The 14,299-nt window shown below is 42.7% G+C and overlaps 1 protein-coding gene across 1 annotated transcript; it reads right to left on the bottom strand.

Moving 5' to 3' along the window:
* Positions 1-826: 826 nt before the first annotated feature.
* septin3 (septin 3) lies at positions 827-11,888 on the bottom strand. The gene is made up of 10 exons (XM_069697343.1): positions 11,697-11,888; positions 9,310-9,696; positions 9,075-9,203; positions 5,664-5,745; positions 5,285-5,422; positions 4,537-4,654; positions 2,937-3,032; positions 2,601-2,697; positions 2,457-2,508; positions 827-1,892 (listed from the first exon to the last, which is right to left on the bottom strand). Exons 2-10 carry the CDS (start codon positions 9,692-9,694, stop codon positions 1,763-1,765), a joined length of 1,227 nt encoding a protein of 408 aa, XP_069553444.1. The 5' UTR covers positions 9,695-9,696; positions 11,697-11,888; the 3' UTR covers positions 827-1,762.
* Between the last annotated feature and the right edge of the window lie 2,411 nt (positions 11,889-14,299).

Genomic DNA, 14,299 nt, shown 5'->3' with positions numbered 1-14,299 from the left:
TAATTACTTGGTAGTTTTGGCATATTTGTGCTCTGCAGACGGCTTCATGGCAGAACAGTATAAATGTTGAATTCCTGAAGAAACAATTGGTAAACATTTTTACATCTCAATCAATAAACTGATTTTGAACGATAACACTCGGACGTTGAGTGCATACAACTGGGCTCGTAACATTGTGGAAGTTTCTTGTAAACCTGATCTGGGGAGGTATATTGGTTCCCACCGACAGCAGTGGAGGACCCGAACTCTGTAAACTTCTTCAGGAAATAAGACTGAATTTGACATATTTGAGAGACAAATCTTTATAAAGATCTGAGCAGCTGGAGGGACACAAAGCTGGTCCAAGTGTTTCGCGTGGCAGAGTGCTGCCACCAAGTGGTGGACAGGAGGAAGTCTCAGTTGGCGACACAAAAAAAAAAAAGTTCTGCTGTATTTACAAACACTTTGCATGGCACAAGACATCAAAAAAAAAATATGTTCAATTTTCACCTGATACGCAGAAAAGATCCACTGATTACAACAGTGATCAAAGTTGTTTTGGGTCAGAAAATATGCTTTTAATGAACGGCCACCGAGAGATGAAGAAATGTGCATTCAAAAAAACCTTTAAAGTTTGTACAGAAAACTGTGGTTCTGGTGATGACCATGTTTGCATCATTCCAGTATAGGAGGATTGTATGTAAAATAAGATTTGTATTGTTGTAATATGGATTAAATTAAACACTGCGGTTATTAAAATGGGAAAACATGTAATAGGATCCACCTGAGTCGAGAAAATAATGTGAGGTGTGACTGCAGGAGCAGTCAGCCAGTAAAAGTGAGCACCAGCACAAATGTAATCTGAAGTGAACACTACTTTCATCTGTATCCACTGTTTTCAAACAAAGCATGCTGAGCTGCATCATCCCAGACGTGTGTTTGTGCCATTACGGTGAATCATGGAAACACGGAATCTGCAGTATGCAGTCATTCACCCTGCGGAGTCTTTAAATCACACACTCGCGCTGGTGCTCATATTCACTGCATTTCATGTGTGACTGATGCAGCAGCTTCCTCCAATCTTAGTATGCAGGTGCTGCGCACGTAAACTAACTAAAAAAAAAAGAACATCAAAACTTAAACAGGGGAAGGAAGTCTTGGAGAAATTTTCCATTCATTGGGTTATTAAAGAAGACGGCACAGTTTATGATGTTTGTTAAGCCGTCCTGACAGCAAAGTCGCGGGGATTATTCCTTCAAACGAACAGTTGCTGCTGAGGATGTTAAAAGAGTCAACTGCAGAGCTGGCTCGTGCATTACTACTATACAGTAATTATGATTTTCATGTTCAGGGCAGATCACTTTGTTTGTCCAGACGCAGACGTCCGTTGCTACACGATATCCAAACTTTTAAATTAGCCTCTCGTACACAAAACAACGTGGCACTTTCTGAGCTTGTTCTACCTGCACAATGAGAGACGACAGGTTGTTGGCGGTAGATCAAATGTTGACTTTAAATCATAAAAGGACTGACTGCGAAATGAGACCAGAAGGGTTTAATATGTGTGGTGGTGGGGGGGGGGGGGTGACGTGGGGAAGAAGGTGAAGAAAATGGCGGGTGGGGTTTGGAGATGAAATGACACCGATTTTTACAGATCAAAATCTTTTCCCACGCATGCAGCAATGCTGTGGTGACAAAGGTTATAATATCACGTAGACTCGTCTATCAACTTCATTGCACTGTTTTCACTCACTCTGTCTGAACTACTGATCCACCTGAATGACTACAGGTTGCTTTCCTGGGACTCGTTGGAAGATATGGGGTGCAGTCCTCCATTCTCGTTCAGTCTCTTGGCACGGTACGTTTCATAGTGAATGTTATGGGTGACTTCCTTCAAATCCTGGAGGTGAGACCTGAGAGACAGGCATGTAGAAAACCAAGAAGTTACTAGATTTGTACATGTCATTTCAAACCCGGGAGGCATCAAGTTGATCGTGTCGGTGAATTAAGAGTATAGTGATTGTTGTGTTTTTGTTGAATACACAGTTGAGTTGAAATCATGAGTCAATGAACCGATTAGCTGATTTTCAAATAATCAGCGGCAACTATGATGGTTATCGCTTTATAATACGAGTTATTTCTTTAAACAGCGCTGGTTTCAGTTTCTTGACCTTCGTTCGCTTTCCGTGTCAGTAAACTTATTATCTTGTGTTGGTGAGCCCAAACAAGTCTATTTAGACTTTACCTTGGTGTTTTTCTTATTACGGTGTTTCCCTATTTCCAGAAACTTCATAGACACAGTGATTACTTAATAAATCAAGGCAGTACTGATTTAATCACCAGATTAATGCTGTTGTTAAAAATATTGTGATGCTGACAAAATTTATAATACGGCAAAGTTCATTTTCCTCCAATTGCTTCTTTATTCCAGTTTATTGCGTTTGGGATTTGAATATATATTTAAAAGACTGTTTTACCTGATCAGGAAATCTCTCAGTTGAGCAAACTCACAATGGTTTGGATTTTCAACTGCAAGAAAAAAAAGAAAAATCAATGACAGTCGACATCGTCTCCGTGGGAAACGCACAGAAAGCAATTTAAATAAAGAACTTTTCACTCACCTTCTACAATTCCCCATGCTGTCTCCCTCCCCAGCACTCGTTTGCCATTCACTTGATATTCTTTGTCACTCCCCACCACAGCAAAGGGCATCATCTCCTATGGACAGAGGCATTTCAACACGGTTCAGTGTGCCGAAAAGAGAGGTTCACGAGATGAAACAGATACACAACACGCCCCGGCGCCCTGACATTCTGCTGAGACGAGACGGCGCATGTACGCCAGAGAAAAGACTCGGTCGCTCTGGGCGGAGAGGAGGGTGGGAGAGACACATTTTCCTGCAGCGGAGGGAAATCGATGGACAAATGTCCCGTGAAAGGAAGAACAGAACCACTTACTCTGATCTTGTCATTGTCGCTCTTGTCCTCCATGTCCTCGTCAAACTCTTTCTGCGGGTAAAACTCAATCCCGCTCATATCCAGCTCCTTCCTTACCTGCACAACAAACCAGAGCACTTTTAAACCACCATGTATGCAACACTGTAGAAAGGTTGTGGAGTCTATAACCTACATGACACTAGAATTTGAATACAGACACCAACAGTGATGCGAGAGAGGTTTTTTTGGGTGGATGTACCAGCGCAGAAGATAAAGAATGTTCTGCTGTCGCCAACAAAACCTTTCTAGACTAAAAAAATAAAATAATAATCAATATTCATTTAAGCGTACGGTATATTTAGAATACTTTCACCGCTTTACCTTCCTGTCAGACAGCCCTTCCAGAGTTATATCAATATATGCTCTCACCAGACCCCTTTGACCAAAGCAGTATTTTCCCAAACAGAACATGGGAGCTGCTCGTCTGCCAAATACTTGATCCTGTATAGAACCTTTTCATGTTTGCAGTCTCCGAGCGCTTTACAGTGATTCCGGCTCACACACCAGCGGCAGAGCTGCCATGCAGGTGTTGCTCACCTTCTATGGGGAGCAACTTGGGGTTCAGTGTCATACCACTTGGTATTTGGACAGAAGGATCCAGGGATTGAACCGCCAAATTTAAGATTAGTGGGCAACCCGCTGACCTCAGTAACGTCAGTGGGGAAACCACGCCCCACCTACGGTATGTTCCCGTCTCTTCGACCCTCTGATGTCATCGGCCTTTTGGTTAGCATTTACGTACCGTCTCCCCCACCCTCGTGCCCATTGTCATGTAAGTGCCTCACTCTTTCAACGCTCAGGGTTCGGCATCACCTTTATACCGGTATAAAGTTCACATCAATTAAAACGCCAACTACAGCAACCTTCGGAAAAGGACTTTAAGGGATTTTCTTCAACACTGCCGTCAGAGCAGCAGCCGCCCGTGAGCGGGTTCACAGTAAACAAACGCACCAATCAAGGCGGCGGGAGACCTGCAACTGCTTTTGACAAGTAATCTGATGGCCTCCAAGAGAACGATATACCAGCTTCAGCTCCACATCGAAAAGGGCTGACGGCAAGATAAGGTGGTGAAAATAATCAAAATATAGCTAACACTTAAACTGACATTGATTTTTCTTTTAAGGGGCTGAAATATGTTTTGCTGCCGACCCCACACACGTGTGGAACCAGCTTAGCTTCTGTGCCTGCGCAGCCGCCTGCTTCTCCAAACTGGGGACGTGCCGACCCGATCTACTGCAGGTACTCTGACTATGGAGAAGTACCTTCATTGGAAAAAAAAAAAGTGCTATCCCTTTAACTACACGGTCAAACCAATATCGGCCGATATTGGCCAGTATTTTATTGTGAATACAGACAGTAGATTCACATGGAAAACAAAACATTTTTATGTGAATCCAGTAAACTGAGCTGAATAGACCTGAAAAGTCCTTGATCCATTGTTAATATAAAAATATTGACTGGTGCAGATATATATATATATATATATATATATATATATATATATATATATATATATATATTGAGCGTGACATTTTGAAGTCGGATCATTGGTGACACTCACCCGCTGTTTGAACTCATGTCTCTCCTCAATGGTCATTGTGTCTGCTTTGGCAATGATAGGAATAATGTTGACCGAGTGACTCAAGTTCTTCATGAACTCCAAGTCCAGCTGTCGAAGACTGGAACCGATGGAGAGAGAAAAAAAAAAAAAAAACGAGTCAGGAGGAAGATTTAGCAGCTGCGAATGGAGCAATAAATACTGGAAGAAGGCACAAGGATTTTATTTGTCGTATTTCATGTGCCTCTTTTCTCCTTGGTGTTGCAGCAATTACAAAAGATTTACAGTGTGAGTGTTTTTGAAGAGTGGGCTTATCGTTGGACAAAGGTTGTGTCTCAGTTCCTGTTCGCCTGCTCACACAACATCCTGTCGGTATCAATTACACCGAGAAGAAGGATGAGATTCATTGGCAGTAATACACAAAAGACCGTATTCGTTTAATCATTAAAGAGCAATTTCACAGTTGTCAGTGGGAGCTAATTGGGACGAGTTCAGAGGGGCGTGAGGTGTGTGTTGGCTGCAATACAAAGCAGAACACGTGATCCGGGGCTTTGTTAATGTGAAATGAAATGTTTCTGGATAAAAGGACATGAACATTGTGTGCTGCATGTGCGTATGTGTGCAGTTTTCTTCCAGCACGAGTGCTCGTGCCGGCAGATTACTTAAAACAGATCCCTGTTAAAATGAGACACTTAAAGACGGGTTGAGTGATTACTTCACGAATCTGCAGTTCTGTCAAAGCGTAACTCACGAGTGTCCAGTTGGGGAGATGAAATAGAGACAGCAGTGCACCCTGGTGTCAGGGATGCGCTTCTTTCTGGTGATGTTGACCTCCTCCTTTAAAAACTTCTCAAACTGCTCATTGATATGCTTGGATATGGGCTCCCAGCTGTAGATACAACAGAACAGGTCAGTTTGAACAAAAGATCACTGGATCGAGAAAATAAAACCAAAGGTTTACGTGAGTAGGACCATTTTCAATATACTTTCAGGGAAATAATGCATGGCAGTGTTGCTAAACCAGAAATACAGTTTTGTAAGGGTGACGAGTGAAAATCCATTAATGGTAAAACAAGACTGTAATTATGACGTTCATGAGGCTTAAATGACATTAGAGCTGGAAAACTCACCAGTTGTCGTTATTGATTTGGTCTCCAAAGCCTGGAGTGTCAACAACGGTCAGCTTCATCTTCACACCACCCTCTTCAATTACTATAAAAAAAAAAAAAACAGACACAAAGAAATGAACAAGATAAATCGTAGATGCTTTGTATGCAGAAACACGATAGATATTGGTGAAAAAGTACTCGTTGTCTTTTTTGACATATTTAAACGAGCAAACGCGTGATCCTCTTTGAAACCGTGTCCGCAGATAACTCTTCCAACTCTCGGCGTCAGAGTTTGTATCTACAACTAGACAGAGATTGTTGCTGGGCAAAGAGTAGGCTCTTGCCTTTGTTCATGTGGACAAATCAAAGCTAGATTTGTTTAGCCACAGTAATAGTAGACGTGTTTGGAGCAGACCAAAGACAGCTTTTCAGAAAAACCTCAGAACAACTGTGAAGCATGGTGGTGGAAATGTTGTAGTTTGGGGATGCTATGCTGCCTCAAGGTCTGGGGAGCTTGCGGGCCTCGATTTAACTTTGAATTTTACATCTTATCAAAGAAAGTTTAAAAGTTAAGGCTGAAGTGGACCTTTCAAAAAAAAATAATGATCCTCAGTACACAAACAAAATCAGCAAGGAGTGGCACCGGCGAGAAGAAGTGGAGAGTTAGGGGATGGACTAGTCAGTACAAAAAAATGTGAATCCCATTGAAATGTTGTAGGAGGATTTGAAATGAGCAGAACATGCAAGAAAACCCTGTAACGTCTCGCAACTGAACAAATTTTGCGTGGAAGAGCGGTCACACACATTTCACCAAGACGATGCCAGAGACAGTTGGTGGCGATACATCTGAGGCCAAAGGGTGTACTTACTTTTTCCACAGGGAAAGATTACATCTATTGATATTCATGATGAATAAATGATTGAAAAAGCTAATTCTCCTTGTGGTTGTGTTTAAGTAGATCACATTTTTTCTGTTGGCACAGTTCCAAAGAGGATCAAGTGTTTGCTTGTCCAAATATTGGATGTACCTATTTTTTTTTTCCCCTCTTAACAGTATATTTGATATCCAAAAATCAACACAGTGAACAAATGTTAGTGTTTGGAGTAAATCGTATGAACAGCTCCCGCTGTAGAAACACAGCATGTAGCCTGTACATGGTCTGACAGAGTTATGTAACATTTGCATGTGACGGCACACTTTCTGCTGTGTCTCCGGGCAGCATCGCTGACCGTCAAGAGCATAATAATGTCAGGTCACTGTCAACCGCAGGCGTTGTGTGCATGATCACGTAAACTGCAGCAGCCAAACACTGAGTTCAGGACGAGGGCTTGATAACATTCCTGAGTAAATGCCAGTCCGGCTGCTTTGTCAGTCCCAGATGCTATAAGGAGCTCAGCCCTGCGTGCTACGTGCTGAACAGGCTCCAGACAGTTTTATAAACGGCACAAGTAGCTGTCAACCACAGTGACTGATTCCATACTAATATTGGGGGAGGGGCACCAGAGTCATTCATTTTCAAACACTATTCATCACGGCCTCTGGTTGGACTAATTTGCTCTGTAATGTAGATACATAAAGACGAAACAAAGATGATGGCAGGCTGTTGCTGCTTCACCTTGTTTAACCGAGCAGAACGATTTTACAGTTGCACGTCACAATTTTCCAATAAAACCTCTGGGATTCTTCATCCTACAACCCTGTTAGCAAACCACCAATTGAGCTATTGTTCACCGCATTTAGTCAGTTGTCAAACTGGGTCGATGACCGTTACCATGGAAACACAAGTTCTGGGGTTGTCTGCCATTTCGGTGGCAAAAACATTTTAGGCTTAAAATTAGGTCATGTTTATTGTTTAACTTGTGTTAGCCTAGACAAACTAAGAAAGCCTCAATCTTCAGACCGGTCTCTCGTCTTTTTGTGAAGCTGTACCCTGATGTTAGTAAGTTAGGAGAATGCGGTACTTTTGTCAAGCTTGTGTCTCACTTTGAGATGTCCTATTGTTTTGACACACACAAAAAAAAAAAAATCCTTTGTCCAGTGGGAAAAGCCCAGCTGTTCAAGTTATCACTCCAAGTATTAATAAATGTACAGAAAAAAGAACGCTGTTAGTGATGCATTGGGAATCCGTGGATCCAAGAACAGTCTGTACCGCCTGATGATGAATAAATACTATTTGTCATGAAGTAGTCAGAGATGTCAGTCAGGAGATGAGACAAAAATGAGGTGCTTTTAATATCTTTTCCATCTCTGCTTCGCCCTTTTCAAATTGGACGCCTGTCCGTTTAACAAATCCTGCTTTGTACAAAGTGAACTTTGCATCAGAACAGCAGAATTTCCTGATCTGTGAACAGAGATCCGTCATTTGTCGTTGATCTGTCGCCAGATTTTCATCTCGTACGTTTATTCATTTTAAGATATTTTGCCAAGAGGCCGGGACGAAAGCTTTTAGGTCGCTTGGTCAACATCAGCACCTCAGTTACGCACCATTCCGTGAGCGCTGGTACATGAGCATTGGCGATGACATCACGGACTCAAAACATGAGCAGAGAGCGCACAACAAAAGTTTGTGTCCAATTTTTTTGGGAGAACAAAAACATCGCAGGAAGCCCAATCTGGTTGAGTAGGGGTGTTAGGGATCAATGATCGTGTCGTTGAAGGTGAGATGCTTGGGTTTTCAATGTCCTCATGAGCAGGCACGTTGTCATGTTGGAGAACCGAAGTGCCATCGCGCAACACTTTAGGTCATTTGCACTAAATGTTTTCCCTGAGACATCTCGGAACGTCACAGTAGATCTCGGTGTTGACAATCTGACACTGGAGGACGAATTCACAACGCTGTAAATGTCAAAGAAACCCACCTGGCTTTTTCAGTTTTGGACAGTAATGTTCTGCCCCTTTTAAAAACGTCATTGCTTTAGTTTTTTTTTTTTTTTTTTAAGCATTTCAAAGGTGTCTGTTACCAATTTCCTGAGTTGGACAGCTCAAGTCCATGGCGAAATCGCAATTGCACACGTACAGTACCACTGCTGATAAAAACATGATACTCAGGTGGAAATGTAGATGAGGCATGTAACTTGGAATATTGACAAATGAAGGTTATGGCTTCATTTCAAAACTTTTTGATTGTGATACTTTATGATATGTGGAAGAATTATTACAGAGCAATAAGTCACTGAAGCAAATTCATTTTCAGTAACGAGCTATGACAGCAAATGGACAGTCCAAGTAAAGAAATGATGAAGTGCATTTAGGAAAGGCAAAAATCGATCGATGCATTTGTAGCTGAGCTGGAGATAAATGGTGAGCTCTGTTAGCAGCAGTGATGGGCTGTAAGTAGGCTTTTTAAGAACGCAGTCACGGGTCGGTAGTTTTCTCTGTCAAATTAAATGCTAATAGAACGAACGGGACCTCTGTCCCGTCCCTGTACTCACCATGAGACACCGACTTGATCTCCACAGTTTTAGGGATCTTGCCATCATGGGCCCAGGATGGGCTCCTCCTGCTCACCTGGGACTTGAATAAGGTGTTCACCAGAGTTGATTTTCCGAGACCACTGTTACCTGAGATGAGAGGGAAAGGGGAAAAGAGAGGTGGCGAAGATCAGAGAAGAGAGAGACACAGGAAAAGTCCAGGTACAAAAGAAGGCCAGAGTCCACTGTGACTTACCTACTACCATGATATTGAAGTCAAAGCCTGTCTTCATCGTCTTCTTCCTCATCTGCTCAATAATGGTGTCAATACCAATGTACCCCAGCAGAGCGGATCCCCCACTGCAGCTGTGGGTGTTTCCGAGACTGTGACCTCCGTTGTGTGCCGAGGCGTGACTCGCAGCGTGGCCGACACCGTGACCGACACCGTGACCGACGGTGCTGATTGGACCGTGACTTCCGATGGGAACTGGAATGGCACTTGGAGGGTGAGGAGAGATGCCCGCCGCCAAACCCAGGCCCTGGGGCGGGACAGGGCTAGGCGGGGAAGGAACCGCCACATTTGGGGGCTTGGCAGGGACGGCTGGCTTGGGTCTAACCTCTGGAGGAACTACGTCTGACATGTCTACAGAGGAGGAGAAAGATGAAAATAAATCACATTGACAGAATGACATGGAAGTAGGCCAGTGGAGCAGCTGATGCTCTCCTGACTCTCCCTGCTCGACGAGGAGGAAATGAGTTGTTGCAGGAAGTAAAGGGTTGGTTCACTCAAATGTCTAAAAACTCTCATGCACATCTCACCACACATTATAGTTTAGGTTTTATTTGCTTCGGTATTGAGATATTTGTTTCTATCCTCAGAGTTACAGGGGGAGATATTTACAAAAAAAAAAAAAAAAAAAAAGATTCCTGAATTTAATATAACTAGAGATGCACCAACCTTATGAAGTGAATAAGATATTAACGGTTCCACGTCATATACAGTTTCCTCATCTGTGACATTAAATTGTGTTCCACTGGTGGAAATCCACAAAGCTAATTTAAAGCCACAGCAATCACTGACACCTGCATAAAAGTGTTATTGGATTTAAATCTATGACGTTTATGTCAATAGATGCTCATAGAAATGTTGTCCGTCGAATACTAAAAGTTAAGCACCTGAATGTAAATGATGGGTGAATATGCAAATAACTCATAATAACTACAATCAGGTGATTGTTTAATATTTTTTTTATGAAAAAAATGATGAGCATCATCACATTTTATGAACTTTCAACTATTATGATGAGCATCATTTTATGCTTAAATCCAGTATAGGTCAGGCTATTAAAAGTTCCATTGATACATTCATGACTGTACATTTTTAATGCTGTAAGTCTGTGTGCCTTAAATTTAATTAATTAGCCGATTGAAAGATAATTAACCGGTAACAACTCTGATAATTGGTCAATTATACAAATTAGTTTCCATGCGTGTCAAATATTTAGTTTCAGCCTCTCAAAACTGGTTTCGTCACTTAATGATAAACAATTAATTTGAGTTGTGGGGCATCAGTTGAATACAACATGGCAGTTAAAGACATCACTGACATCCCAAGACATTGGAAACTTGTGGCAGGCATTTTTTTTTTTTTTTTACATGATCTGACATTTCACAGACCAGAGAGAGAGAGAGAGAGACATCAATAGTGAAACAAATCTTCATTTGTAGAGAACCGCAGCCGAAACCATCTTCATTATCGAGGTGGAAGAAGAACCTCAGACACGGGAGCTGAATCTCTAAAACTCGGTCAGAAACCCCCCCCAAAAAAACTCTCGGCACGTCTTTGACACCGCCGGAGATGAAGTGAGAGAGAATACGTGGCGTGAACGGAGCCCGTAAATGAGGCAAACGGCGCAGGCGGATGGTAAAAATAACGGGGCACGAGGCTGAGCCGAGACAACCTCAGCCCTGCGTGGTCGTACGCGTGGAGCGGCCTGCCGCCACGCTTGAAGTCAGCTCGGCCACAATCGCAGATGTGGATCGTACAGGTCAGCGAGGCAGTGGCTGTCACTTTGATTCACAACACTCAGTGGTCCTGCAGCTCCGCTCCGCCCACCGGCTGCCCTCTTGCTCACACACACACACACACACACACACACACACACACACACACACATATATATATATATATATATATATATATATATATATATTGTGCATCCACAGCTCACCATTATTATTTCAGCACTCATTTCCAGCTAAAACGACAGGAAAATCACACTGGACGGTTGAGACGTGCAGGACCTGATGATGCTCTGTTGACATGCAAAGCTGCAGTCTGTTTTTGTTAACGTTTAAATAATCCCTCAAGCACTTTAATATTTGGAGGCAGACCATTTTAATTGGCATCCCACGCAACAACAATAACAACAACAACAACAACAACAAAAATAAACAAAAAAAAGAAAAACCCGCGGCTGTCGCACGTTTTGTCCACAACACACGCGGTGATCTCCATCCCGGCCCGGTGTCGACTCCATTGTCTCCAGTCACGCTGGGTAACAACGTTAACGGCAGCTGCGTTAGCTCGCTGCTAACAGCCCGCTAACGGTCGGCTCGGCGGCGTCTCGCCGTTCAACTGACCTGCAGAAACGCGCTCGAGGAGAAGAAAGCCTGTTCTCGCGCTCGTCTGCTGTCGCCCCGGATCCGAAGGAAACAAATAAGCGTGTGTCCGATAACGAAGGTAATAGTGGCAAACGAAAAACCAGGAGCGGTCATGTGATGAAGCCCGGGTACCTCTCCTCTCCTTCCCTCTGGCCCGGAGCCCCCCTTTTTTCCGTTGCCAAGGCGACAAGAGGAGAGGGAGTGGGGAGATGCAGTGCACATGCGCAGCAGAACTTCACCTCAAAGGGGATTTTTTTTTTTTTTTGGTACAGTGTCTTCTGTCAGTGGTACAGGCTATTTATAGAGGACAGTTTGGACGGTATAATAATTAGGTAAGAATAAATCCAATTCGACGTTAAGATGGTCAGAACACTTCGGAAAAACATGCAATACTTTAGTGTAAAAACACGATTTTCTTTTGTGGAGGTCCAGCCGTATGTAATTTAAAAAAATAATACTTGTTGTAGAGCAAGAATGACCACTGGCATTGTCATGGGTTTATTGAAATACTATTAATGCTTCACCTTGTATGAAGAATTTATTGGCAAAGTGGAAATAACCACTTTCTATACAGTAATACATTATAGTTATAAGTCCTTCTTACTGAGTATTGTGTATGTAAAATCTTAATCTGTATGTAAAATATACATGAACCATCAACAACAACAGGTTGAATGGCCTCTGTTAGTATTAAACTATTATTAAGATCTTATTATTAATTTATTAGCGTGAAAGCAGAATTTGTATACGTAGCTTGTTGAGGTGGAGCGAGTTTAAAAAAAAAAAAAAAAAAAAAAACCTTTAAACAGATAATTCGTTCCTCAAGTTTTGAACATCTGCAAAGTAACAAGTTACTATGTTTGTCAAATAAATGCAGTGGAGAAGGAAGTACGGTAAAGACAGATGACCCTTTGACACGTCACAGCAGGAAAAACACTGTTGTAACACCTACAGCACTTTATATTCAATGAGCTACGATTGAGCATTAGTTCAATGGGGTGTTTGGGGGTCAGGACCTTGCAAGAGTCCTAAAAATTAAAGACTTGTTAAATAGAAAAAACAAATGAAAAAAATGTTTGTGCAACACAAAAACATTGGCGTTTATTTTTTTCTAATCTTTTAGTCTGTTTTCGATCGTAGACCTTTTATTTTTTTTGTGTCTAAACTGACAACTAGGCCTGCATATCAAAACACACAACAACTGAACAAACTCTGATAACAACTGTGTGATTCAAAAGAAAGCTCCAGAAGAAGCTGCTAAATACTTTTAATCAACAGTAATTACGCAGTACTTGAAAGTGTTGGAGTGATTTTGTATCAGCATTATTCTCTAAGCCGTTACAGGAAGAGGACTCCACCTGCGGCGAGGTACTCGCACTTAATCGAGTTGCTCACCCTTCATCCCTCCCCTGCTTTCCTTTCTGCATGTTTTCGTTGAGTTTGTTTGCCTCCGGCGTGGACTATTCACTCTGACAGAGTCTGCTAACCAACGCTGTCACGACTCGCTTCAGCACGTCTGCTTCTCTACTGATAAGGAGCGGGTGTCTTCAAACCCTCTGCTATCGTCTTGGACCACCCCCTCGTCTGAGTTCCCGCCCCCGTAGATAGAAAACGATTTAACTCCTATTTAAAAAAAAAAAAAAAAAAAAAAGAGTCCCTTTCATCTATTCTTTGATGAGTTTGCTGACTTTGTTCTGTAAAGTCTTGCAAGTGGTTTGTTTATCATTGTACTCACCCACATACACTGAGCCGGGGTAGTACATGGTGACGTAATAGGGGTCCTCTGATTCCTCAGTGACAAATGCTCTGTCTGCAACAGGGTAATTCAGTCGGTTTGGTGGAAGGAAAGCTGTTGTTGTTGTTGTTGTCATCCCCCGTGGTCCCTGGTATAGTCCGCGCTGTGGCTGGGACAGCAGGTCAAAGACCCCCTTTGAGCTGATGACAGACCTGTTTGTGTTGAATGGGCAGTGCGCCACAGACGGAGGCCAGCTTGCAACACATTTCTCTGAGGGATATTCTAGCAGTTTAGTTGGCACCCCACAGTGGTCAGGTGGTGCTGAAATATCCAGTCCTGTGTTACTGACATTCACCTCTCTGTGGCTTTTATTTTGACCGGGAGACTGTTCCTGATCTGAGCGATGTTTGTGTGATCGAAGGTCAGGATTTGAAAGGGGTCCACGATGTGAAGTGGTACACTCGACCGGAGCGAGACGGGAAGCCTCCTGGGTTTGAGGTGCCACCTGACATGTCTTAACTCGGTGTAATCTGTGTGCATACTGGGCAGCCTCCGTTTTCTGATCAATGTATCTTGACTGGCAGCTGTAATCCTTTGATGCGCAGTCCGCCTGATTTACTGCACTCTTTCCATCCATCTGGGAGGTTTGACTCTGGACCTTTGACGATAATCTGTACCTCTGAGGGCACTTGATGTGTTGAGATGCGCAAGTTTGCTGAAAGATTTGAGATGAGTTTCCTACAAATGTCTGCATGTCGTTTTCTTCCTGTGGTCTCCTGGGATGAGACAGAAATGTTTTTTCCGCTCTTGTTTTACTGTGCGAGTCAAATTGTCTTCTCCTCATCTC

This window comes from Brachyistius frenatus, unplaced genomic scaffold (assembly GCF_029030835.1).
Source record: "Brachyistius frenatus isolate BFR_SWC_R1_liver_20210118 unplaced genomic scaffold, ASM2903083v1 Contig_23, whole genome shotgun sequence".
Classification (NCBI taxonomy): Eukaryota; Metazoa; Chordata; class Actinopteri; family Embiotocidae; genus Brachyistius; species Brachyistius frenatus.
Note: the sequence above shows the minus strand (reverse complement) of the source record. Positions and strands in the feature narration are given on the sequence as shown.